This window comes from Culicoides brevitarsis, chromosome 2 (assembly GCF_036172545.1).
Source record: "Culicoides brevitarsis isolate CSIRO-B50_1 chromosome 2, AGI_CSIRO_Cbre_v1, whole genome shotgun sequence".
NCBI classification, from domain to species: Eukaryota; Metazoa; Arthropoda; class Insecta; order Diptera; family Ceratopogonidae; genus Culicoides; species Culicoides brevitarsis.
Genome location: NC_087086.1, coordinates 4,086,275 through 4,110,908, shown reverse-complemented (window position 1 = coordinate 4,110,908; position 24,634 = coordinate 4,086,275). Strand labels below are relative to the sequence as shown.

Sequence of the window (24,634 nt, the reverse complement as noted above, 5' to 3'; positions counted from 1 at the left end):
AAGAATTGGTCGTCTTGGCATGCAAAACTCTCGCAGAAGAGCTCAAAAAGCAAGATTTTGACCCGAAAAAGTTAGAAGCTGTTTGTAAGAATCTTAAAATTTATCATTTTTAGCCTCCTTAAGTCATATTTTGTCAATTACAGACCAACTTTTGGATGAAGCAATCACTTCTGCGGAAGCACAGTACTCAATTTTGAACCAAACGAATCCAAATCACTCCGTTTTGAAAGATGTTTCATTAAATGAATGTAATTTTTGTAAATTTCCATTGAAAAAAAAAAAAAAATTAAGAATATTTTTTACCTTTTTAGCGAACGTTACGGACATTATCAACTTAAGCATTCAAGAAATCCAAAAGTTACCTTTACCAAAATTCAATGAAACTTCGACTTTAGAACAAAAATTGGAATTTTTAAAGCGTCAACATGCGATTTCTTTGGCGAAATGCTTGAAAAATGCCGTTAATGGAAGTTTTCATGATGCAACTCAAGTTTTAAAGAAACTTCATGTCCTTCAAAAAGTTTATATTGAGCAACGAGAACGTTTAAAGCTGAAAAATATTGAAAATTATCAAAATTTATCGCATGAATTGGATGAAAAATGTAAGAAAATTACCTTAATTTTACTTGAAATTCATTTTTAAAAATTTTTTTATGAATTTTTAGCTTCAACAATGAATGTTTTACTTCAACCATATCTTCGTAAAATCATGGGAAAGCGTTTTAAGAGTCATTTTAAGGTTGAGGATTACGTTTCTGAACTAATTTCTGAAAAAGCAAACGAAATTATTGAAGATCATGTCAATTTTGACTTGAAATCGAAGAAATATTTCACAAATCCATCAATTTCCAAAAGATCTGGTTACAAAAAGAAGCCAAAACGTCATCCTCGAGTCGTTTGTAAATGCAAAAAGTCGTCTTTTAAACGAATTCCTATTCACAAAGACCCATCTTTCGTTCCAACTGTCTCTTATTTGTCATCTCGTAGCAGATTTCCGCTCTCAGAGACACCAAATCGCATCGTCAAACCACATCGACGTAACTTAGCTCTTCAATTAAAGTCTCCCCATCATCGTAGAATGCGCGCAGGACAAACTGACGATCCAAAAGACGACTTTGCAGCTCAAATTTCTCCTGATGAAGCAGAATACAGACCTCAAATAATTCCGGATTACCGATATAACCTCCCCGAAGATGCTTTGGAAGACGTTGAAATGCCTGCTGAGTTAATGACAGAAGAAACGGGGCAACTTTTCCTTCCTGATATGATCAATTTAGCACCTGATGACACCAAAAATGTACTTGAAACGATACAAATTTCAAGCGGAGATGACATTTTGAACACTTCCATGCCCGATCTTGGCTTGGATGTCAGTTTCGATGAAGAAATTGCGACTTCTGGAGACGCTGTTCGACGCTTGCTGCAAAAAGCGCAGAGAGTTCAAGATGAAGTTCATAAAAAATTGAGTGAAGAAACGTCTTTTATACCTCTGGTTGAAGAAAAACTACAAAAAACGCCTCAAAAATCGCCTCAGAAGCATCTTCTTGATTTCGAAAGCCCGAAAAAGGATTTAAAACAACCTTTACAAGCAACTTCAGCTCCTTTGCCTGTAAGAAAACACCTTCTTGACTTGGATAATTCGTTAAATGATAACTTACCGAAGCCCTTGAATCCGGTTTATGCTCCTTTGGAAGCTGTTGAAGTCGAGACAAGTAGCACGCTTGGGACTTCTTCAAGCGAGAGACTCTTTCGATTGAATTTACCGAAAGATTTTATTCAAAAACCCTCGAAACCAAGTCCAAAAAGTATATTTTTACAAGAAATCGATGAAGATGATTTATTTAACACGTCAATTCCGGATGAGGAACTCTTCTTTAGCTCTGATTCTGAAAAAAGACGAAAATTTTATAAGTTAGTTGATATTTCTTCGCCTGAAACGTCGTCTGTGCCTGTTAAAAGTCATTTTGATCGTCTTGGAGATCGTTTGCCTCAAGAAAATCTCTTTGGAATGGAGATGCCGGAGTTTTCAAGCAGCTCTGACGAACCTCCGAGACGTTTTTTGCAACTTCAGACACCTACCGAGGACTTATTTCACACAAAAATGCCCGATTTTGAAGACATTTCCGAAATTTCGACGTCTTCTGATGGAGTAATTCCCGTTATCGAGTCTCCCGTAAGGCGTCTTCCTCAAATTTACACGGTTTTACCATTTCCTGCTCATCGACATCGCGAAAGGAAAGCTCGTTTGATGCGAGGGCGCCCAATGAAATCAGTTAAACCTCCGGAATTTCTCTACACAGTGCCAGAAGTTAACGAAAGTCTTTACAAAAGTGCTCGAAAACCTCGAATTTCGCCGAGAAAAGTTTACGTAAAAGCTCCTGAGCCTCGTTTAGTTCGAGAAGACGCGTTCCGAGCGATTTGCAACGAATTATTGAGAAATATTCACGCGACGATGAACTTGAAAGTCCTTTAAGCTCCTCCGAAGAACTCGAAAGACTTGAAATTTTGCGAAGATGTCTCAATAAACGTGAAAGAGATTGCGTGGAAGAGTACAAAAAGTATCGTCGTCGCTTAAAAGATCAATTTCGAGCGGAAATTGAACTCGCTGAAGACACCATGGCACAAGAAATTGTCGAAGAAATTCAGAAAAAGTCCCCAAAAAGAGACTTGCGAGCGGAAAAAGAGCGAGAAGCAAAAGTTCAAATGCTTGAAAAGGATTTGGCAGTAACGGAACAAGAAATTCGCGGATTGCAGCGTGAAAAGAAAAAAGTCGAAAAAATCATGGAATCACAAAAAAGACTGAAAAACTTCATTTCACAAAATTTGGAGAAGGCAAAAACTCCTCCGATCGATAAAAATTTGTTAAAACGAGCAGCTCAAAGTACTTCAAGACGACCAATGACATCGACACGAGTTTTTCAAGTCCCGAAAAGGCAACAACAGGAGCCTCAACCATCAACAAGTCGTCCAAGAACAACGAAAACTGCTGAATTAAGAGCAAAAATGACAACAAAACCATCACAAACAAGTTCGAAACCTTCAACGAGACCTCGAACAGCATCAACTTCGAGACGAATTCATCAAAAACGTGCTGGATTCGCCGAAATCGAGTCGCCATCCGAAATTAAACACGAGCTCAACCAATTATTCATCGAATTTTCGCAAAAATTGAGAGATAAAGGATTACTTCCCGTTCCTCAAACGGAAATTAAGAACAAGGATGACCAACAATTACAAAATTCAACTCGGAAATCCATCGAAAATTTAACAGAAATTGACTCTCAAGTCGATTCTCAAGAGAAAATCCTTCAGAAAATTGACTTGATAGAAAACAATTGATGAAAAACGATTTTGATCCCTTTTACTCTCACTCTCTCGAGTGGTCCAAATTATTTTTTTGTATAAAAATTGAAAGGAAAAACGAGTTTCTAATTGAATGGCTGTTACAACAAAAAATATTTAATAACTGAACATTAATTTGTTTCCTCTTCTTTCTTCCCTTTTTTTTTGCTTTTATGATATTTTTTCTACATTTTTTTTTTCTGTTTTCACGGTCGTCTCATATTTACAGAATGAAGATTAACAAACCGTAAAAAGGGATTTTTTAAGCTAAATTTGTGTTTGACGAGGTATTTGCTTTGCGTTTTCCGTTTATTTTAACGTGCAGTCAATGCGCTCACGTTGAAGTTGTTGCTGAAAAAGTTTTTTGTTACTTTTTCTGACCATACCTTATAATTTTTAACACATTATAAAAAATTTATAAAAAAATATTTTTGTTCGATATGATGTCGGTTCTATTAAAAAAATTAAAAAAATTAAAAAAATTAAAAATTAAAAAAATTAAAAAATTAAAAAAATTAAAAAAATTAGAAAAATTAGAAAAATTAAAAAAATTAAAAAAATTAAAAAATTAAAAAAAATTAAAAAAAAAAAAAATAAAAAAATTAAAAATTAAAAAAATTAAAAAAATTAAAAAAATAAAAAAAATAAAAAAATTAAACAAATTAAAAAAATTAAAAAAATTAAAAAAAATAAAAAATAAAAAAATTAAAAAATTAAAAAAATTAATTTTTAAAAAATTAAAAATATTAAAAAAATTTAAAAAAATTAAAAAATTAAAAAAATTAAAAAAATAAAAAAAATTAAAAAAATTAAAAAAATTAAAAAAATTTAAAAAAATTAAAAAAATTAAAAAAATTAAAAAAATTAAAAAAATTAAAAAAATTAAAAAAATTAAAAAAATTAAAAAAATTAAAAAAATTAAAAAAATTAAAAAAATTAAAAAAATTAAAAAAATAAAAAAAATAAAAAAATTAAACAAATTAAAAAAATTAAAAAAATTAAAAAAATTAAAAGAAATTAAAAATTAAAAAAAATTAAAAAAAAATTAAAATTAAAATTAAAATTATAAAATAGCAAATGCGCTCAAGTTCAATTTTTTTCAAAAACTTTAAAATTAATTTTTTCATGTACTTTATTTTTTTCTGCTCTTTAAAAAAAGTACAATAGTCATGCTCGCTCAGTAATGAAATTTATGTTCTCGTCGTCGCTGTTGGTGAAATCATAGACATAGAAAAGAAAAACAGAAGAAGTAATTGCTGGGGAAAAATAAATAAAATATTTTCACCTAAAGCAAGGAAAATTTAAAGTGACTTTAAAACAATTTACCTCGACGACAAGCAAACTTTGTCTCAACTGTCACTCGTCACGCAAAAAAGTTTTCATAACTTCTCTTTCTATAAATAAATGAACCCAAAGTCGATTTGGACTTACCTGCTGCTCGCCTCACTATTTATTTTAATATCGAAATATCTCTTACCGTTTCTGCTACTCGTCTTTGTTATTCTTGCCTCGCATCTCTTTGCGTACTACAAATATCACTAAAAACCATGAATGTACGGCAAAAATATCAAAATTTGCTGCAAAGGACGTTGTTACAATTTTACGACGTGCAAGTTTTGCCGAAAGTAGAACAGGGTTACGATGAGGAATTGGATCCTGGCATCTTGATTGACAGATTTCGGAAGAAAATTCTGAATAAATTGCAAATCGATTATTTGAACGAATCGCGAAACGACACGGAATTCGACCTTCGAACGTATTTCGACTCCGAAATCCTTCCGCAACTGTCAACATCAATTACATTGCTCAAAGGACAAGTTTATTTGAGAAAAGTTTATGAAACACAAGTCGTTTTGATATTCAAACAGAACGTCATGCAAGGCGCTCCGAGACGAGAATTTATTGAGATGCTTGAAAAGTTGGAGGAAAATTATATCAAAGCAAGAGAAAACTTCAAAATGAGCGTTGACAGTAATTTTTTTTCTTATTTATCTTCGAAAAAAATTATTAACTGAATTTTATTGCAGCAACTCACGTGCCTGACGCAAAAATATCCGCTAATGAAAAATACGAAAAAATTCTCAGCGAACATTTTGGATGATTTTCAGTAATTTTTTAAAAATAAAAATTACCTTTTTTTTGTTTTTGACGGCAAATGGCATTGAATTTCTCCGAGTGCCGTTCGTTGTCAAAACAATAAAAAAAATTCGGCGAAAAACTCTTTTAATGTATGAAAAGTGAAGTATGAGAAGGGAAAAAGAGAACAAAGCGAAATACAAATGAAGGTACGTTTGTTGACTGAAAAATGAACAGAACAAATATTTTTATGATGATTATTGTTTCCTGCCTTTAAATACAAAGTAGGAACAAAACTCTCGTTCAGAAACAAAAGGAAAGGAAAGTAAAGAGAAAATTTTCTTGAAATTTTATATTTGCTTTGAAGGTAAATGGGATGAAATTGCGCCACAATGAGAAGAAAATTTTTTAAGAAAAAAAGTGTCATTAACAATAATTTTCTGCGTTGAATTAAGTGATATGATGCTCAAGGGGTAATTAAATCAAGAAATTAGCTTAAGGAAATTTATCAAAAAAATTTAAATTTTTAATTTTTTTTTAAATTAAAACTTGAGTTTTTATTTGAAATTTAAAGAAAAATTAAATAAAAATTTTTTAAATAATTTTTTTAAATTAATTATTACATAAATTATTCGATGAAAAATTTTTGAAAAAAAAATAAAACAAAATTAAAAAATAAAATATGTAATAAAAAATTTTCTTTAAATAATTAAAAAAAAAATATTTGAAGAAGGACTTTTTTAAAAAAATTAAAAAAAAAAAAATAATAAAATTTTTAAAAATAAAAAAAAAAAAAATATTTTTAAAAAAAAATTAAAAAAAAAAAAAATAAAAAAAAAAAAAAAAAATTAAAAAAATTAAAAAAAAATCAATAAAAGTTGATAAAACTTTAGAAAAATTAATTTAAGAAATTTTCTCTTCTTTCTCGGAATTTTAAAGATACTTCAATTAATTTTTTATAATTAAAAAAAATTACTTTAAAATTACATAAATTATTCGACGAATAATTTTTGAAAAAAAAATTTAAAAATAAAAAAAAAAATTTAAAATAAATATATTTAAAAAAAATAAAAATAAGATTAAAAATAAAATTTTTTAAATTCAAAATTAATAAATTTTTGTTTTAAAAATTCTTAAAAAAAAATTTTGAAATCAAAACTTAGAATAAAGGGTTAAATCTAAAAATAAATTTAATTTTTGTAAAATTTTGAAACTCAAGTTTTAATTAAAAAAAAAAACAAAATTTAAATAAAAAAAATTACTTTTTGATAAATTAATTTAAAAAATTATCTTTTAAAGGCTGTTTTCGGTATTTTATAGATAATTTTTTGCAGAATTTCATGCCAAGATTTTTCTTAACAAAATTTGAATGAAGAATTCTTCTCATTGTGACATTTCTCACATTTTACGTCAAAAGGTATTTGTCTACGACTTGAAATCAGAGCCCCAATCGATTGAAAAACTTTTCTCGATTGTTATTTATTTATCATTTCATTCTTTTTTTCCGCTGAAAGCTCTTCATATTACTTCTTTCGCATGCCTTTCAATTTACGGATCATGTTGAAACATCGACACATGTCTCGAGCGTGCTCTCACAACTTCAACAACGGATTCGCTTTTTGTGGAAAACTCTTTTTTGCTGCCCGACACAACGATATCTACCAGCTCTTCGAACAATCCATTGAGATCGATGCCGTTACAAGCTACCAACTTTGCTCTCTCGTAATATCGGGCAGGAGCTTCGTTCATCACGCGCATAAAATTGTCCTTCGTCAAGGAATAAGTTTCAGTTGTTTCCAAAGCGACAACGAAATAATCTGATTCTGCCTCGAAAAAGTCACCAAAGTACTCGTTATCCTCAAAATGACGAATTTCGTCGCCGTTTGCGTTAAACATGGCAACTGTCCCGAACGTGATGATGTGCATGGCGATGTTTCCCTGTCCGGGACGACGAATGATGTTATTTGTGAGAAATGTCTCGCTCGTTAGTGTGACGGAGAGTTTCTTAATCAAATCTGGCGGCAGGACACGAATGAAATTAACACATTTGAGAATTTGGGAGTGAATGGCAAACGAAATGTCTTCGAATAATTTGTCGCCGACAATTTTGTGGATGTTACTTTCGTTGTACGATTGCTTCTGCAACTTGTAATCGTAATGATTCAACAGTCTCTGCTGAATTTTATTCGGTACTTGTTTGTAACGCATGAATTCCTGCAACTGGCATCGATTTTGCTGAAACTGTGAAATTGGAAAAAAAAACGAAGAAAATTAGGAGGCGTGTCAAAAATCAACACAAAAATTACCTTCATGCTTGGCGAGTAAATAATTTGCATGAGCATGTAAGCGTGCGAGATCAGATAAATGCAGATGACATATCCCAGCAAGACGAAAAATGTCGAGATAACTTCGCTGGAGCGCGTCGCCTGTGTCGGAATGACAAAACTAAAGTTGCTGAGGAGATAAAATGTGCGGTAAATCGTATGAAGGTACAGCTCATGGGTTGTTGTTGTGTTCCAAATGTCTATTTTCTCGCCCCAGTAGTCGAGACGACTCTCCGATGTCGTGTCATGCCCATGCAAGAGGCGTTCTACGAGGAATTCAGCACACGCGAGGAAGTGAAATGAGAATGCGACAGTAACGACGAGCGAAGTGACCTTTAAATGGAACGTACGAAAGTCATTTCGCTTGAATGTGTTGTCGATGTACAGCAAAAAAGTTGGAAAACGCAGAATTTTGAGGTATTTCAGGATATCCAAGACATCGAAGAGACATCCATCGTAATATTTGAAGCCATATCCGTAACAATTGTACACAGTTATCATCTCAACTTGATCTACAGTCTAAAAAAAATTAAAAATTTAATCAAAAAATCATTTAAAAATTAAATTTTTTACCGTAAACAAGAAAAAAATATTATTCGGAAGGCTCGTAATGAGATCAATTAAGAAAAAAGTCATCAAATATTTTTTTGCTACAATTTTCAATGACAATTCATTCACTTCCGTCTTTGGATCATGCACTCCCGTGAAGAAATTTATGACAATATCGACTAAAAATATGAAATCTATAACAAAAAAAAAAATATTTTTTTATCGTTTTAGGTCAAATAATAAAATAAAATAAAATAAAATAAAAAAAAAATAAAATAATAAAATAAAATAATTAAAATAAAATAAAATAAAATAAAATGAAATTAAAATAAAATTAAAATAAAATAAAATAAAATAAAATTAAAAAAAAAAATAAAATAAAATAAAATAAAAATAAAATAAAAAAAATAAAAAATAAAAATAAAAAAAAAAAAATAAAATAAAATAAAAATAAAAAAAAAAAAATAAAATAAAAAAAAATAAATTAAAAATTAAATAAAATAAAATAAAATAAAAAAAATAAAATAAAATAAAAAAAAATAAAAATAAAAATAAAAAAAATAAAAAAAATATAAAATAAAAAAAATAAAAGTAAATAAATAAAAAAAAATAAAATAATAAAAAAAAAATAAAAAAAAAATAAAAAAATAAAAAAAAAAATAAAAAAAAAAAAAAAAAAAAAAAAAAAATAAAAAAAAATAAAAAAAAAAAATAAAAAAAAAAAATATAAAAAAAAAAAAAAACTAAAAAAAATTAAATCTTACCAGTTACAAGCTCAACAATCGCTGTGAAGGAACAAACTCGGGCCCAACTGCTAAACACGAAGCTGCTATGATACGGCATACACACAAAAAACATCGAAAAAGTCCCAATCATGAAATACTCCCAATATTTTCGTGCCAGACTAAAGGGATGAATTGTCGCGGGAAAGTTAGTTGCATGATGCAAGACCTCCGTATCGATCGCTGTGCGACTTTTCAACGTCAAATTCGCCAAACGGGACTCTGGATTAACGAGAAAGTATCGCCTAAAGGAATTTCTGAAGTCATCCGTGACTCTGTGGTTCTCGTAAGGTAAAGTACACTCGTGTTTCTCCACAAAAGTCATTTTTTTTCTGATGAGATATGATGAGTTAAAAGTCAATGGGCACTTTGTCGGAACAAAGAAAAATCTCGTCTTTTGTTGATTTTTTGTTCATTATTAATATCTTACGAGGAAAAATCCCATCTCTCATACGATAAGACGTTTACATAATAAGAACTGATGAGTACTTAGCTACTGACTTTTATTATTTTATTTTTTTTTTCATCCAGGATAAAAGATTTTTGCCATCATCTGAAGCTGTAACGAAGAAAGAGCGTGTCATGAATTTATGGATAGACAAAAAAAAAGTAGATTAGTAACGTTAATCGCTCAAAATACCTCACAAGGGAAAATCGAGTGTGAGATATGCGACTTTTGTAACTTTTTTTTCTCTTTAAGAATCGCCTCAAGGTACATTTTTGCGACGGGAGTACATGAAAAAAGCACAATAAGTCATAAATTTATGTCACTTCTGTGTCTCATTTGTCTAAAACAGCAATCAATTTCCATAATGACGATGATGGAATTATGATGAGTGACATCCATGCACAGCTTCATGCATCATTTGAGGTAATTTTCAGCGCTTGAATGAAATTTTCATCTACTTTGCCTCGAAATCTGCTTCTTTTTCCATTTTAGGTCATCTGGAAGAGCTGTAAGTAAAGCAAAAAGACGTAAAAAAGTGAACATTTCAAACACAAATCACAAGTGAATAAGGACATAACGGAGACAGACATCAAGTCTACTCAATTACTGCGAACGACATACATCCACGGAGAAAATTACACTTGCAAATCAGACTGGTGTTGTGTTCCATCGCTCGCCGTTGTCGTGAATAGTAATCATTTGACACGATTGACACACAGCAACGTCGTGTTTAGTACTTGCAAGTCGTAAAAAAGGGTAACAACGAACAATAAAAAACCAGTCGTCTCCATGTCGCATGTGAAAAATTTGATCCATTAACGCCCGAGTCACTGCGTATGTTGTTTATGAGTCACAATAATACTATAATCATGAAGAACAACAAGAGCAATGAACAGTGCCGTGATCCTATGAACATCTTGTAGAACAGAGTTCTTCAAATCTATTCCAATTAATTCAAACCAAGCAAAAAAAAAATTTTTTTTTCAATTTTTTGACTCACATTTGTAAATTTAAACTTCAAATCTATTCCAATTAATTCAAACAAAGCAAATTTTTTTTTTCAATTTTTTGACTCAAATTTGTAAATTTAAGCTTCAAATCTATTCCAATTAATTCAAACCAAGCAAAAATTTTTTTTTTCAATTTTTTGACTCAAATTTGTAAATTTAAACTTCAAATCTATTCCAATTAATTCAAACCAAGCAAAAAAACTTTTTTTTTCAGGAACTGGAAGATCTGAAAAGCTTTTCCAATTAATTCAAACCAAGCAAAAAAAAATTTTTTTTTTTCAATTTTTTGACTCAAATTTGTAAATTTAAGCTTCAAATCTATTCCAATTAATTCAAATGAAGCAAAAAAATTTTTTTTCAATTTTTTGACACAAATTTGTAAATTTAAACTTCAAATCTATTCCAATTAATTCAAACCAAGCAAAAAAAATTTTTTTTTAAATTTTTTGACTTAAATTTGTAAATTTAACCTTCAAATCTATTTCAATTGATTCAAACCAAGCAAAAAAATTTTTTTTTTTTTTAATTTTTTGACCTAAATTTGTAACTTTAACCTTCAAATCTATTCCAATTAATTCAAACCAAGCAAAAAAAAAAATTTTTTTTTCAATTTTTTGACTCAAATTTGTAAATTTAAACTTCAAATCTATTCCAATTAATTCAAACCAAGCAAAAAAAAATTTTTTTTTTTTCAATTTTTTGACTCAAATTTGTAAATTTAAGCTTCAAATCTATTCCAATTAATTCAAACCAAGCAAAAAAAATTTTTTTTTTTTTTTGACTCAAATTTGTAGATTTAAATTTCAAATCTATTCCAATTAATTCAAACCAAGCAAAAAAAAAATTTTTTTTTTTTTTCAATTTTTTTTACTCAAGTTTGTAAATTTAAACTTCAAATCTATTCCAATTAATTCAAACCAAGCAAAAAATTTTCTTCAAAAGGAATTCTCGATCTCAAAAAAGCATCAAATCCGTCACTGAACGACATCAGAGTGGCTTGTAATGGTTAACATTTGACATCACACCGTCTCGCTGATGGCTTAAGTACCTACGGAGAACAAAAAAAAAAGTAATTTCAGCTTTACAACAAACTATCAACAAGTTGTTGTCACACACTTCGCACACGACACTTCCAGATTTCATTTTTGTTCAAATATTTATTCATGATAAATGTGTGTTATCCAAACAGCAACAAGCGCCGATCCACGGTGTTACTCGTGTGATGTAAAGCAACAACGACGACAATATGTCGATCCTAATACATTTATGTTTATTTATTACTATTATTTCTATTATCATTATCATCATTCATTTTACCGTGTGCTGCTTCGCTCCCCATTTCTGGCAAAAAAAAATCGTATTTTTGCATTGTCGTCGGTTTCTTACCACGAAAAATGCTTACATCCAACAAGTAAAAATGAGTGACAATGCAGTAGATAGAGAGATAAGTCGACCCCGAACTGCGCATGCGACAATTTTGGGCATCGGGCAACTTCGTGCCTCGTCATAGGATGCCAATTTCGTGAAAATTCCTCTCGCGAAAAGGCTTGAAATGCGGGAAAGCCTCGTTTGCCACTCGCAATAAAGCTGCATTAAGATGGAAACACTCACGAGACACACGTTCCTGTTGCATATTGAAGAGTATTTGGTTCAGTTGCTGCTCGAATGTCGTCCGTAATTGTTGGCTTAATGAAAAAAAGTTGAATAAGAGACAAAAAAAAATATCGAAACTTGAAACGCGATTAGAATTCATTTGACGAATAAAAAAATTACAAGAGAGAAAAAAATAAATAAAATTAAAGGAAACTTGTGATTGGAGGTAATCATGGTTGAAATAAATTAAATTACAACTTTTCACTTTTTTGATGAAAATTAAAAAAAAAAAGTTGAAAAAAGTGTAAATATCATAAAATTACTGAGAAAAATGAAAATGCGACATGGCAGTAAAACCGTATTATTCATAATTAATTAGTTGCGTTACTTTCATATGAAAATATTTTCCAACATATGTTAGAAAACCGTTTTACGACACAAAATAATAAATAAAAAACAGACTATATGCATTTGTTATGCTTTCATATGGTGCCGTCGACTTGTGTCAGAAGTGCATTAAACTAAATCAAATTAGGAAAGTGATCATATTTACTTTTATAACCAACCGAGCAACATCTGAGGTAAAGAACTTTTTCTTTTTTTTTTTGCTGTTAAATGTTATTTTTCATAAATTACAATAAACATCGAGAAAAGCCATAAACGAGTTCAGTAGAAATTATTTGCGAAAAATGTTCTTTGTTGAAGCGAGATATGCGGTGACAATGCACGATGCACGACGAGACTACGTGATGTGATGATAAAATTTGTTACTAAAAACATGAAATTGTTGTGTTAGATGCGGTGAAAGATGAAAGAGATAGATGGAAAAGGTGAAAAACAAATTTGGGTTTGGGAAATTGACACACGTCGAGAAGGGAATTCGATGAAAATTTGACTTGTTTTCCCCGTTGGAAGGAACTTAACTGAGCAGGATCATCAATAAAAAGTGTCAAGAACGAGGTTGTTGGTCTCGAAATTAAATTCTCGTGTTGATTATCGTCTTTGTTTTCGTTTTTTGAGGAGAAAATATTTGATTGAAGAACAAAATAGGTGAAAATCCATTGAGATAAATCCTGAGTTTGATAAATTTTGTCTGAAAATTTAAAAAAAAATCATTAAAACTTTTTTTTTTAATTTAAAACCTAAAATTGAGTTTAAAAAGTCATAAAAATATTAAATTAAAAAAAAAAATAAAAATAATTTTTTTTGTTAAATCAATAACAATATAATTTAATATTAATTCTAAATTTAAATTAATTATTACCTTTATAATTTTTTAATTTTTATTTAAAAAGTCATGAAATAATTAAATTTAAATTAAAGTTCAAAAAAAAACTTTTTAAATCAAATACTAATTGGATAAATTATTAATTATTTTTTTTTCAATTTTTATTTAAAAACTCATGACTTAAATTAAAACAAAAATAAAAAAAAAATAAATTTTGTCTAAAAATTGAAAAAAGTTCATTAAAAATTAATTTTATAGCGATTTAAAGTAAAAAAAAATTAATTTAGAAAATTAATAAATAATTAAATTTTAATTCAAATCAGAAAATTTGCTTTACTTGAGCATTATAATTCAAAAATCTTTATAATTTAAAATATTTTAAAAATTTTTGCTCATTAAATCTTCGAAAAAAAATAATTTTTCAACTTCAGAAGCTTTTTTATGTTAAATTTGACCTAAATTTTGATAAAAATCGTAAAAAAAAAATTCAATATTAGAAAATCTTCGAAAATTTATGGATTTGGTGCATTTTTTAAAGAAAAAAAAGTCACGTACATGACCTAAAAATCAATTTAAATGACATTAAATTGTTATTTTCACGTGTTAAATACAAAAACAACTCACCTGATGAACGAAATTTCCTCGAAAACCTCCATTCTCGCGAAAATTCATTATCTTGTCCAAAAAAAAATGTCTGCACGATACGAAAATTCCAAGAAAATCTCCGACTGCTGATGAAATTCAATCAAAAACAAATCTTCACGTCGCCATAACGGCTCCCTGGAAAGCCAAAATAAAGAACAATTAAGCAACAAAAGTCCATTTCCTTCGCACTGAAACCCCTCTGGCGTCACTAATTGCCTTTCTCGCTCGTGTGTGTGTGTTTGTGTTGGATAAAAATAAATTCGCAACATTTTTGCCTTTGTCTGTAGAACAATTTAGAACAACGCAATTCCCGCATGTGTGTGTGTGTGTGGTTTCACAAGCAAATATGTATCGTCGGTCGATCCTCATCATCATAACCATATGCTTGGGTATTTATTTACTGGCATGTACCAATATTGTGTGTGCGTTTGCATTAAGTAACAACTTCATTATTTCCGAGCACTTGAATAGATTAACAGAGATAGCTTTTGTTTTATTGCCTGAAAAGTCCTTAAAAGGTGCATAAAATCGGAAAGAAATGGATAAATAAGGAATAAAATGGCAAAATGTGAGAATAATAGATAATTTAATTTAAATGTTGTTGCATCTGCTGCCATGAGCTAATAAAGAACGAAAGAAACAAGTAATTTATTCTTGTTATACGAGACACGGGAACACGATGCCGGAGGCTGAACAAAGGCACATTTTATGGGAAAATGTTATCCGAGGATCATCCGAGTTGCGAGCGAGACGATGCACGGGAAGTTCAAGTGCATTGCGCGTACACACAGCACGAAACTGGTGCAAAAGTTCATGGCGAGTCGCCACACGTGTGTATGCGTCGATGCAAATTTGTTGATATTAAAATTAAGAGTTGAACGTCGTTAGTTCTCCCAAATTAAAAATAATGTTTGAACACCAAATTATCCTCGAATTTCCATAATTTTCCATATGACACAACTTGACACCTTGTTATTTCGTGTTGACCATGAAACTTTATTATTTTTACTGTTTGGATCATCATTAAAGAGCATTTGTAACTCATTCCAGTCTGTTGCTTTTTTTTCACATGACGACGAAGGTTGGAAGGGTTTTGATCCGTCATGATGAATTTTTAACTTTTATTGAGCTGGAAATCGATAAAAATTGTTGAAATTTGTTGCGAAATGAGTCTCGAGTGAATGACGGGCATCAGTTGGTTTTTTGTTGAAATGTTGAAGAGCTAAAAAGAAAAACGATTTTTACATAAATCAGAAGAAAATTTATAGGTTTACCTGATTTTTTGATGAATTTCCAATTCAAATGACTGCAAAATTGTATTTTTTTGAATTATTTATTATTTTTATTTTAAATTATTTTTTTTTTAAATTATTTTTATTTTTTTTTTTAAATTTTTTTTTTAAATTATTTTTTTTTAAATTATTTTTTTTTTTTTTTTTTTTTTTATTTTTTTTTAAATTATTTTTTTTTTTTTTTTTTTTAAATTATTTTTTTTTTAAATTATTTTTTTTTTAAATTATTTTTTTTTTAAATTATTTTTTTTTAAATTATTTTTTTTTAAATTATTTTTTTTTAATTTCTTGTCTCAATGAATTAAATTCTTTCTCAGGTAATGCAATTTTTCGGCTTATTTGTCGTTTAAAGCTTAAATTTGAAAATTTTTCGTTAATTTTTTTTGATAAATGTTTCTCTTCTTGTCCTTTAATTTTGGTTTTTTGCCTCTTAGACATCTAAAATTAAAGAAATAATCAAAAAATCAAAAAGAAATTGTAGGAAAACTTACCTTTGTTGAAGTTCATTACCGAAAAATAACCAAAGCAATCAAGTATTTTGTCTATTTTTGAAGTAAATCTTTGTTTTTGATCAAAAACTTGTTTCTTGTTTGCTCAAAATTCTTGACAAATAACATTTCGCATGATGACACATACAACAAATTACGAAAAAATGCCATCCAACCGAAAATTCGTCAACTCCATCTCCTTGGGAACAAATTTCTGTCTTTCATCTTCCTCCTTCTTCTTCCTCAAACTTAACAAAATTATCGTTATTTTCTCGGAAAAACTGTGTGAGTAAAGAAAGAAGAAAGTTTTAGTAAACAACGAAACGCAGATGGCTTTTAGTTTATAGTTTGTTGCCTATACCAAAAAAGTTTTCTCTTCAATTTAGTCATTATGCTGATAGAAATCTTCCTATCATATCATAAAACACGAAAAAAAACGTATGAATATTAATAATTTTGTGTCATTAAAATAATTCGAATTAATTATTCAGACGTTATTCGGAGAAAATCCGTCAGCGATAAGACGAAACATGATGGAATGAGATCCCAATTCATTTAATAAGACGCATAAATATTTCAAAAAGGCTTCGTTCTTTCACCTCATCATCGTGGAAATGTGCGTGCTTCGTCATTTCATTGTAAGTAAAACTAAGAAAATGAAAGATAAACAACAGAAATGCTTCATGTGAGTGAAAAATACAAAAATATTGAAGTTTATCGTTAGAAGAAAGGATAAAAGATACAATCGTATTTTTTATTTTCAATGATATGTCATAGCCCAATGCACATTTTGAATTTTTTTCCCAATGCGCATTCTTAATTTTTTGCCCAATGTATATTTAGAAAAAAATCTAATGAACCTATTGGATTTTCATTCCCAATAAACATTTAAAATTTTCGCCCCGATGCACAATTTACATTTCATTTCTAAAACAAATTTTAAAAATTTGACCCAATGCACATTTTAAAATGTCTGCTTAATGAATATTTTGAATTATTTAAGCCCATTTCATATTTTGAATTTATCCCGATGCATATTTTGAATTTTCGTTCCCCAAGTTAATCCCAATAAACATTTTAAAATATTTTCCCAATGAGAAATTTAAAAATTCTTACCTTTTTTTAATTTTTTTTTTCTTAATAAAAATTTCAAATTTTCTTCCCAATGCACATTTCGCATTTTTAACCCTATAACAAATTTTGAAAATTTGCCCCAATGAACATTTTGAAATTTCTCAGACGTCTCAAAAAACGATTTTTTCTCTGAAATGAAGTAAAAATAAGATGAATAAATGATTGGGGAAAAATATCGAGTTACACCTGATCTCGATGTTTTTCTTTCTCTTGTTAATAATGCATTTCCTCCGTCATTTCGATTCGTCAGAATGAGGTCAATTTGCTGCATCTTCCTCACAGATTGATTGAAAAATAACAATTTTTTATCAAAACAAACAATTTTTTTTCAACAGATTTTTTTTTCTAATCAGCAACGAATGAAGGTCGATAACGAACTAACTAAATTATTTTTTTATCTCTGCTGCGCATTATAAAAAAAATTGTCTGATGAAAAAATATAAAAAAAAATATGAAATTAGAATTTAATAAAGTTCCTCCTCTCATGATGACGATGATGATGTGACGAGAAAGAAGGAGAAACTTTGTTGCACTGTAGGAAAAATTGGACAGTGCGACACTAGAACACGTTCTTCTGTTTCAATTTCAGCAAAACAGCAGCAGAGGCAACCTCAACAAAAGCAGGAAAAAGTAATCAATAAACTCAAGAGATAAATTGCAAAGACGTGTCGGTGTTTTGTGTGTGTGTGAGAAGAAGAACAGAAGAAAAGCTGCACAAAAACACAGGGATTGTCCACTAATGATAGGAGAATGTCAGTCATCAAGGAATGTCTCATCAAATGAAATTTTTACCTTCATCTGTTGTGAAAAGACGACAGATACAAGACAGCAAGGAGTGCATATTAAAAATAGCTTAATAATCCTCTCGTCTCGGGTTGGTGCGTTTTATACACTCGTTGAAGAGTCGTTTGTTTGTTTTTCCGTTTTTCGTCGTTTGAGAGAGAATAGAGGGAATTGAAAATCAAAAGCAGTGCAATTTATGAGGGTTACGGGAAAAATTACAAGGCGTCTCCATTTTTTTTGAAGAATTTTTAAAATGTGAGTTTAAGAAAAATTTTCACATTTTAAAGAGCTTTTGAAGTAAAATCAATTTTTTTTTGTCATTTTTACGTTTTTCTGAATGTTTTTTTTAAATAAATAAGTTGAATTAGCACAAAAGCGATTTTCAAATTTTTAACGGTCAAATTTTCTTGAAATGACATTTACAAATTTTACTTAAAAATTCAAAAAAATTTAAATATTTTCAAAAATATTTTTTTATTAAAAAAAAAAAATCTTTTGAAAAATTTAATTGAATTAAATTTAATCGCAAAAAAATAAAAAAAAATATTGGTTTAAAAAAAAATAGTTTAAAAACAAAAAAATATTAAATAAATAAAATAATAAAAAACAATGATTTTCATTATTTTTTTTTTTTTAATTTTTTTTTTAATTTAATTTTTTTATTTTAAAAACTAAATATAAAATTATTAATTAAAAAATTTATTAAATAATTTAAATTTTTTAAATTATCAATTAAAATTTAATTTATTGAAAACGAATTAATTTATTTATTTGAACTAAGATCTACAAAATTTTAAAACATTTTTTGAAAATTTTAAAAAAATTTCTAAAAATATTTTTCAATTAAAAAAAATTATAAATTTATTTTTTTATTTTAATTCTTTAAATAATTATTCATAAATAAAAATTTAAATTTTTAAATAAAAATCAAAAAGTAAAAAAATTATTCAAAAATAATTCCTTTGTTAAATTATTCGAGACAAAGTTAATCCAAAAAACAATAAAAAACTAAATTTATCTCGAGATCCGGCAAAAAAAACAAAAAAAAAACCTTAATCCGGATCCTAAATAAATAACGGATTTGACTCCTAATACCTTCAATACTGCTTCATCATCATCATCTTTTGCCAAAATCTAATCCATATAAATGAGAAATTAATATCTCATTACAAAAGTTTCGTATCGCAACTCTTTAAAATGCGTAAAAGTTAACAAAACGGAAAATTCCTACCAAAAATCGATTCTTTCTCATATTTTCTTACCTTTTCCTGCATTACACAATTTCGCACAAAATTCATAAAATTTCTCGGAATTCTCGTCTGTGGTACAAAAATATTTGTTAACATCCCGTTTTAGAGAAAATGTAAATATCGTGTTCGCTCCGTTTTCAGCAATAACCGCAGCAGGCGGGCTTTGTTTCCGTCGAGTGACATTGAATTCGCACGCAGCAGATAAAAATATTTTATTATGTATTGAATTTATGGAGAAATATTTTTTTTTCCTCTTGTGAAAAATATTTTTATTGGTATGGAAAAAAAAATAATTCCGCAGGTTTTTTAATGGGAAACGTTAATCCACGTGGATTTTTTAGACGAAGCAAAATCCAATTCTCGTCTCGTTTTATTGCGAAATTTGTTGAAAATTGTTGCGTGGGAGGAAAATTTAAATGCGGAAGTGTTTTGATTGTCAATTAATGTCGAAAATTGACCACAAATTATTGTTCTGAGCGTTTCTTGGCACGTTCGAACGCTTTTTTGAGCACATCGAGTGGCTTATATCCCTCAGCAAGACACTTGTAGACTTCATTCGCCTTTTTGCACTTGTCTCGTTTGCCATCTTCCCAAATTTCGCAGTCTTCAAACAACAAAGTTCGCAAATGCGTCGTGAAATCGTTGTCATATGGGTCTAAATCGGAGTTAATTTGATCGTCCTACAAGAAAAAAAAAGTTTTTTTTTATAAAAAAAAATTTTTTTAAAGAAAAATTAAATTTTTTCTTACCATAATTGTGTGTCCTTTCATCCAACCGAGTTCCTCAAAGACACAATGCATGTGACAGTTTTCATCCTTTGTCCGAAACTCCTTCGGAACTTGCCAATTGTCGAAAGCGACGAGTGTTTCATGCGAAAGATTGTGTTTCTCCTCGCATCTTGTCGTGCCCGGAGTGCCGGCATCGACAACAAACGCAGAAATTGACAGAAGCACGATGAATGTTTTAAAAGTTGTCATTGTTATCTGAGGCATGGAAAGTTTTTTGCTCGTTTATATTGCTCGTCGACGAGCAAAAATTGAAGAATAAAAAGTTTTGCTAAGCCAGAACGATGCCATCAGGTGATTAAAAGCAATTTTTCAAACAAACTTTCCTCTCGTCGTCGTCGTGTGAATTTGCATCCATATTTTGCTGCCGTGTCTCGATTGAAAAAAATTCTGAGAAAAACATTTCAATTTCAGGTGCCGTAACTCTCGCACGATGAAATAATAAAAAATCGTAAAAAAAACGTAATAAAATTAACAACCGAAAAATGGATGGAATAACATTTGATGACGTCTCTTGGCCTCAAGTTGCTCTTTACACGGTTTTTTCTTTCCTCGTGTTGATGCTGCTCGGTGCCCTCATCTACATCACGTGCTCGAAAAAGTTCCGTCTCAATTGGTTCGAGAAAAATTTGCTGGATCAGGCGAAGGAACGCGAAGAATTGCGTCAAAGGTGAGTAAAATTTCCATTTTTTTCGGCTGTAATTGATGTTCCGACACAAGCTAAGTGAAATTTATTAGTTTTTATAATGTTAATGAATACAACAGTCGAGAAGCGCTTGTCGAAAGCGGCGTCCCATTCAACGTAGATCCCGTCGCTGGCTCATCTCGCTCTCTAAATCATCAAAATAACGGAAGTCCCTCATCTTTACGGTCTGACGATCCAACTTTTTGGGTTCCGCCGACATTGCACAAGCAAAGTAGCATCATTGGAGACATTCATTCGTCAGCTGGTAACCTAAAAATATTTCAAAAAAAAAATTAAAAATTAAATTTTTACCTTTTTTAGATGAATCCATGCCACAAACTCCTTCCTCGCCAACGAGTAGTAACCGTTCGTTGCCCCTTTCGACGAATTCCGTGCCAATTGCGCGCACCGACAAACACGTTGTCCTCACAAATACGAGTCCCGCCCGCCCCAAAGTCGCTTCGATGCAGGCGAAACTCGATCACACGAAAATCGACATGAGTTTGTACAAAATTCCGAAGGAGCAACCCGTGCCCAAAATCATGCCTGTGCCCGAAGAGACGAAAGGCAGTGTGCATCTTATGCTAATCTACGATCCAACGCGTGGCTTGTTGACAGTCAGATTAATGGAGGTAATTTTTTCGTCAAGTTTGGAGAAAAGCAAATATTTTAAGAGCGCAAAATTTGTTGCAGGCACAAAATTTGCACCCACGCGAATTTAGCGGTACAGCAGATCCGTATGGAAAGTTACGATTATTGCCAGATAAATCAACGGTATACCAAACAAAGATACACAAGAAGACACTGAATCCAGGCAAGTAAAATCAAATAGCGATAATTTTCGTTATTAAGGGCAAACATTTGAATTAAATAGTACTTTCATTCGGGATTTTTGTTATTTTGTGAGAAAAATTACCAATATTTTTTTTCATGTTAAAAAAAAATATTTTTAAAAAATCTCATTTAAAAAATTAAAATACTTTTGAATTTAATTTATTTTAATTTTGTTTAATTTAAAAAAAAGGGGGGTTAATTTTTTAATTGAATTTTCAATTTAAAAATTTTTAAAATCAATTATATTTTTTAATTAATATTAGGTATACAATTTTTTCAATTATTTTATGTTTTTTTTTATATAATTTTTTTCTTTAAAAAAAATAGAAAGAAGAGAAAATTTTATTTATTATGTCAGATCGAGGATAAGCTGCGCGTGAAATCAATAAAAAATTTTTTTTGTCGATTTTTATTCTTGATATTATTTATTTGAATATTGAAAAAAATAAACGAAATTCAAAAAAATGAAATTATTTTTTAAAAAAAAATTATGAGAAAATTTAATTTAAAAAAAAAAATAAAAATTAAATTTTTTAATTAAAATTACTAAATAAATATTAAAAAATTTAATAAATATTACTCAATAAAAATTAAAAAAATTTTTAAGATGCTTTAATTATTATTTTATTTTTTTACTATTTATTATTTTTTTTAATTTTTTATTACTTAACTTCTTAATAATTTTTCATGAAAACTTGGCAAAATTAAAATGTTAAGTTTTACAATAAAAGAATGAAAAAAAAATTTTTTTTTTCAAGAATTTAATTTATTTTTAATTCAGAATTATTTTTTAGAAAATAATAAAGTTATAAATGAAACAAAATTTTCCAAAAATTTACAAAAAAAAAAAAAATATTTTTAATTTTTTTTTAAATTTTATAATTAATTATTTAATAATTTTTATTTTATTTTTTTAATTTAAATTACTTTATTATTATTGTTCTTTAATTCTATTTTTTTAATTATTTTATTTATTTTTTTTATTTAAATAATTATTTAAATAATTTTTTCGATTTTTACTTACCAAAATTTCAACTCAATAAAAAAATTTTCCAAAACTCTCACAAAACATCTCACGAAATAGCATAATTAGTAGTATACTCCTGCTTTTCTACAACAACAATTCACTTGAAATATCTGCATTTGATAGTTTTGTGTGTGCATTTGTTAAAATAAATGCATGTTTCGGTGTCGAGGTTTGCTTCCGATATCAGACACAAAGAGAAGGCAAAAGCCACAGGAGTCCCATAACAGCAGTTGTAACATATTTCAACTTTTCCGAATCAGAACACCATTTATTGTTTTACACAACGTCGTCGTCGTCTCCGTGCGCAAATAATAAATGGGACACATAAATTCATAAAAGTACGTGCCCATTACGAGCTTTTTAGCATAAATACTTTGTCCCGCCATAAATTTCACTAAATGATAATTATCGCGATGCAGTGAATTTAAAGCAAAAATCACATTTGCGACATTTTCCGAAAGTTTTGCGAGAACATTAATCAAAAAACAAACAAACGAACGGAAATTAAAATAAAATTGTGGAAAGGATTATCGTCGATTGTTCATTAATTTCTGTGTTTATTTATCTCCGGCTCATTTATTTTAAATATTTTTTCTCTCTAATTTCAGTGTTTGACGAGGATTTTGTGTTCGAAGTGAAGCCAGCGACAGTTGCGCGTTGCACTCTCGAGATTTTGATGTACGATTTCGACGCGTATTCGCGTCACGTGTGCATCGGCGGTTTGACGATCAATTTATCTGCTGTCGATTTGTCGGATCGCGTCGAGTTATGGAAGCAACTTGCTCCGTGCGCCGAACACAATGCGAAATTGGAGCTTGGGGACTTGATGGTGTCACTACAATACTTGCCGAGTGCCGAGCGATTGACAGTTGTCATCATTAAAGCGAGAAATTTGCGAGTTGTTGACGACACGCGAAACTCATCGGGTAAGTTTTTTGTCATTTTTCACATTTTTCATGCAAAAAATGAAAAATTAACTTTTTTTTAGATCCATTTGTCAAAGTGTCATTAGTGCATAACAATAAGCGACTCAAGAAGAAGAAAACGACAGTGTTCCGGAACACGGTAAATCCCGTTTTCAACGAGGCATTTTCGTTCGATGTGTCGAAGGAGATGCTCAAGACGTCGCTAATTGAGTTTCTCGTGTTGCACGACAGTCTGCTGGGCACCAATGAGCTACTTGGGCGTGCTGTGATCGGCAATAAGGCGGATATCAGGCATGAGGAACGCGTATTTTTCGACGAAATGCTCCGTAACAAGACAGCGATAGCTCAATGGATTCCGCTGACAGATCCGCGTGCCGAACAACAACGCAGTGCTGTCAAGTAACTCGGGTTTTAGGCGGAAAATTAATTATTTTTCTTTTGGCATCAACAGTATTACTATGCTTTAACACCCACATACAAAAAAAAACACTTCTAACAAGACTTATTTAGATGTTATTATGAATGTTTTGACAAAATACTCGATGGAGACGCCTTGTTATCAGAGCTAAAGATGTTTAAAAATTACTTAAAAATATATATATGGGCACAATTTAATAAAATTCTTTAAGAAACTTTCAAAAAACTTCATGCCATATCAGTTTGTGCTTAAAAAAATGACAAATCTTAAAAAAAAAATATTTATGTGATCTCTATTGTGGAAAAATTCAACAACAAAAGAACAGTACCTAACAAATTAAAACGTGGAAAAAATAGTTTTTTTTTAATAATTAGCCAGATGTGCTCTCTTAACAATAGCCATGAATGTAAATAGCCCAGATTTAGTTATTTCTCGATTATAAGTGTAAAAAAATATAAAATTTATTAAATAAAAATATTTATAAAATATATTGAATTTAATTAAAGACGAGAATTAATTTATTTTTTATGAAGTTTAAAAAAAATCATAAAAAATATATTTTTCGTCTTATTTAGTGAGAAGTAAAAAAAAAAAATATATATATATAAAATTAACATTAAATAATAAAGGGTATATCAAATATTTAAAATGCACTTATGAGAAAAAAGAAAATAAATTATTATCAAAGTATATGAAAAAAAAATAAATAATATAATTATATGAAATAATTAAAAATATGTGTAGAGGAAAGAATATATAACAAAAAAAAATCAATCAAAATAAACTATTTTATTGTACATGATAAAAAAAGTTTTTTAATTCTTATCTTCTATTAAATAAAAATTAAATTCAATTTTTTCGTGATTATTTTAAAATTAAAAAAATAATAAATTATTTTTAAATAATAAATAATTTAATTATTTTTAATTATAATTAATATTTAATAATTTTTTTTAAATTTATTTTTTTTATTTATATTAATAATTTAATTTTATTTTAAATTAAAATTTAATTA

At 29.0% G+C, this 24,634-nt stretch overlaps 3 protein-coding genes across 3 annotated transcripts; 1 reads left to right on the top strand and 2 right to left on the bottom strand.

Annotated features, from left to right (window-relative positions):
• Positions 1–6,966: 6,966 nt before the first annotated feature.
• Positions 6,967–9,398, bottom strand: LOC134832692 (potassium/sodium hyperpolarization-activated cyclic nucleotide-gated channel 2-like). The gene is made up of 4 exons (XM_063846803.1): positions 9,056–9,398; positions 8,421–8,485; positions 7,725–8,261; positions 6,967–7,659 (listed from the first exon to the last, which is right to left on the bottom strand). Exons 1-4 carry the CDS (start codon positions 9,396–9,398, stop codon positions 6,967–6,969), a joined length of 1,638 nt encoding a protein of 545 aa, XP_063702873.1.
• Positions 9,399–12,457: 3,059 nt separating this feature from the next.
• LOC134832153 (synaptotagmin-1) lies at positions 12,458–24,124 on the top strand. Its single transcript, XM_063846069.1, has 7 exons — positions 12,458–12,705; positions 20,144–20,399; positions 20,468–20,679; positions 20,736–21,046; positions 21,108–21,228; positions 22,884–23,201; positions 23,264–24,124. The coding sequence occupies exons 2-7, from the start codon at positions 20,215–20,217 to the stop codon at positions 23,602–23,604; spliced, it is 1,488 nt and encodes a 495-aa protein (XP_063702139.1). The 5' UTR covers positions 12,458–12,705; positions 20,144–20,214; the 3' UTR covers positions 23,605–24,124.
• On the bottom strand, positions 19,276–19,921 carry LOC134832151 (uncharacterized). Its single transcript, XM_063846066.1, has 2 exons — positions 19,694–19,921; positions 19,276–19,624 (listed from the first exon to the last, which is right to left on the bottom strand). The coding sequence occupies exons 1-2, from the start codon at positions 19,919–19,921 to the stop codon at positions 19,409–19,411; spliced, it is 444 nt and encodes a 147-aa protein (XP_063702136.1). The 3' UTR covers positions 19,276–19,408.
• Positions 24,125–24,634: the final 510 nt, after the last annotated feature.

What these genes read in the sequence shown, in the direction of transcription:
- LOC134832692 (XM_063846803.1), bottom strand. Translation starts at nt 9,398, where the DNA reads ATGACTTTTGTGGAGAAACACGAGTGTACTTTACCTTACGAGAACCAC. An exon ending in GATTGTTGAGCTTGTAACTG is followed by an intron (nt 8,486 to 9,055) that starts GTAAGATTTAAT and finishes TTTTTGTTATAG; the next exon opens with ATTTCATATTTTTAGTCGAT. An exon ending in TTTACTCGCCAAGCATGAAG is followed by an intron (nt 7,660 to 7,724) that starts GTAATTTTTGTG and finishes CCAATTTCACAG; the next exon opens with TTTCAGCAAAATCGATGCCA.
- LOC134832151 (XM_063846066.1), bottom strand. Translation starts at nt 19,921, where the DNA reads ATGACAACTTTTAAAACATTCATCGTGCTTCTGTCAATTTCTGCGTTT. An exon ending in TGAAAGGACACACAATTATG is followed by an intron (nt 19,625 to 19,693) that starts GTAAGAAAAAAT and finishes TTTTTCTTGTAG; the next exon opens with GACGATCAAATTAACTCCGA.
- LOC134832153 (XM_063846069.1), top strand. Translation starts at nt 20,215, where the DNA reads ATGGATGGAATAACATTTGATGACGTCTCTTGGCCTCAAGTTGCTCTT. An exon ending in CAAGAAGACACTGAATCCAG is followed by an intron (nt 21,229 to 22,883) that starts GCAAGTAAAATC and finishes CTCTAATTTCAG; the next exon opens with TGTTTGACGAGGATTTTGTG. An exon ending in CGACACGCGAAACTCATCGG is followed by an intron (nt 23,202 to 23,263) that starts GTAAGTTTTTTG and finishes ACTTTTTTTTAG; the next exon opens with ATCCATTTGTCAAAGTGTCA.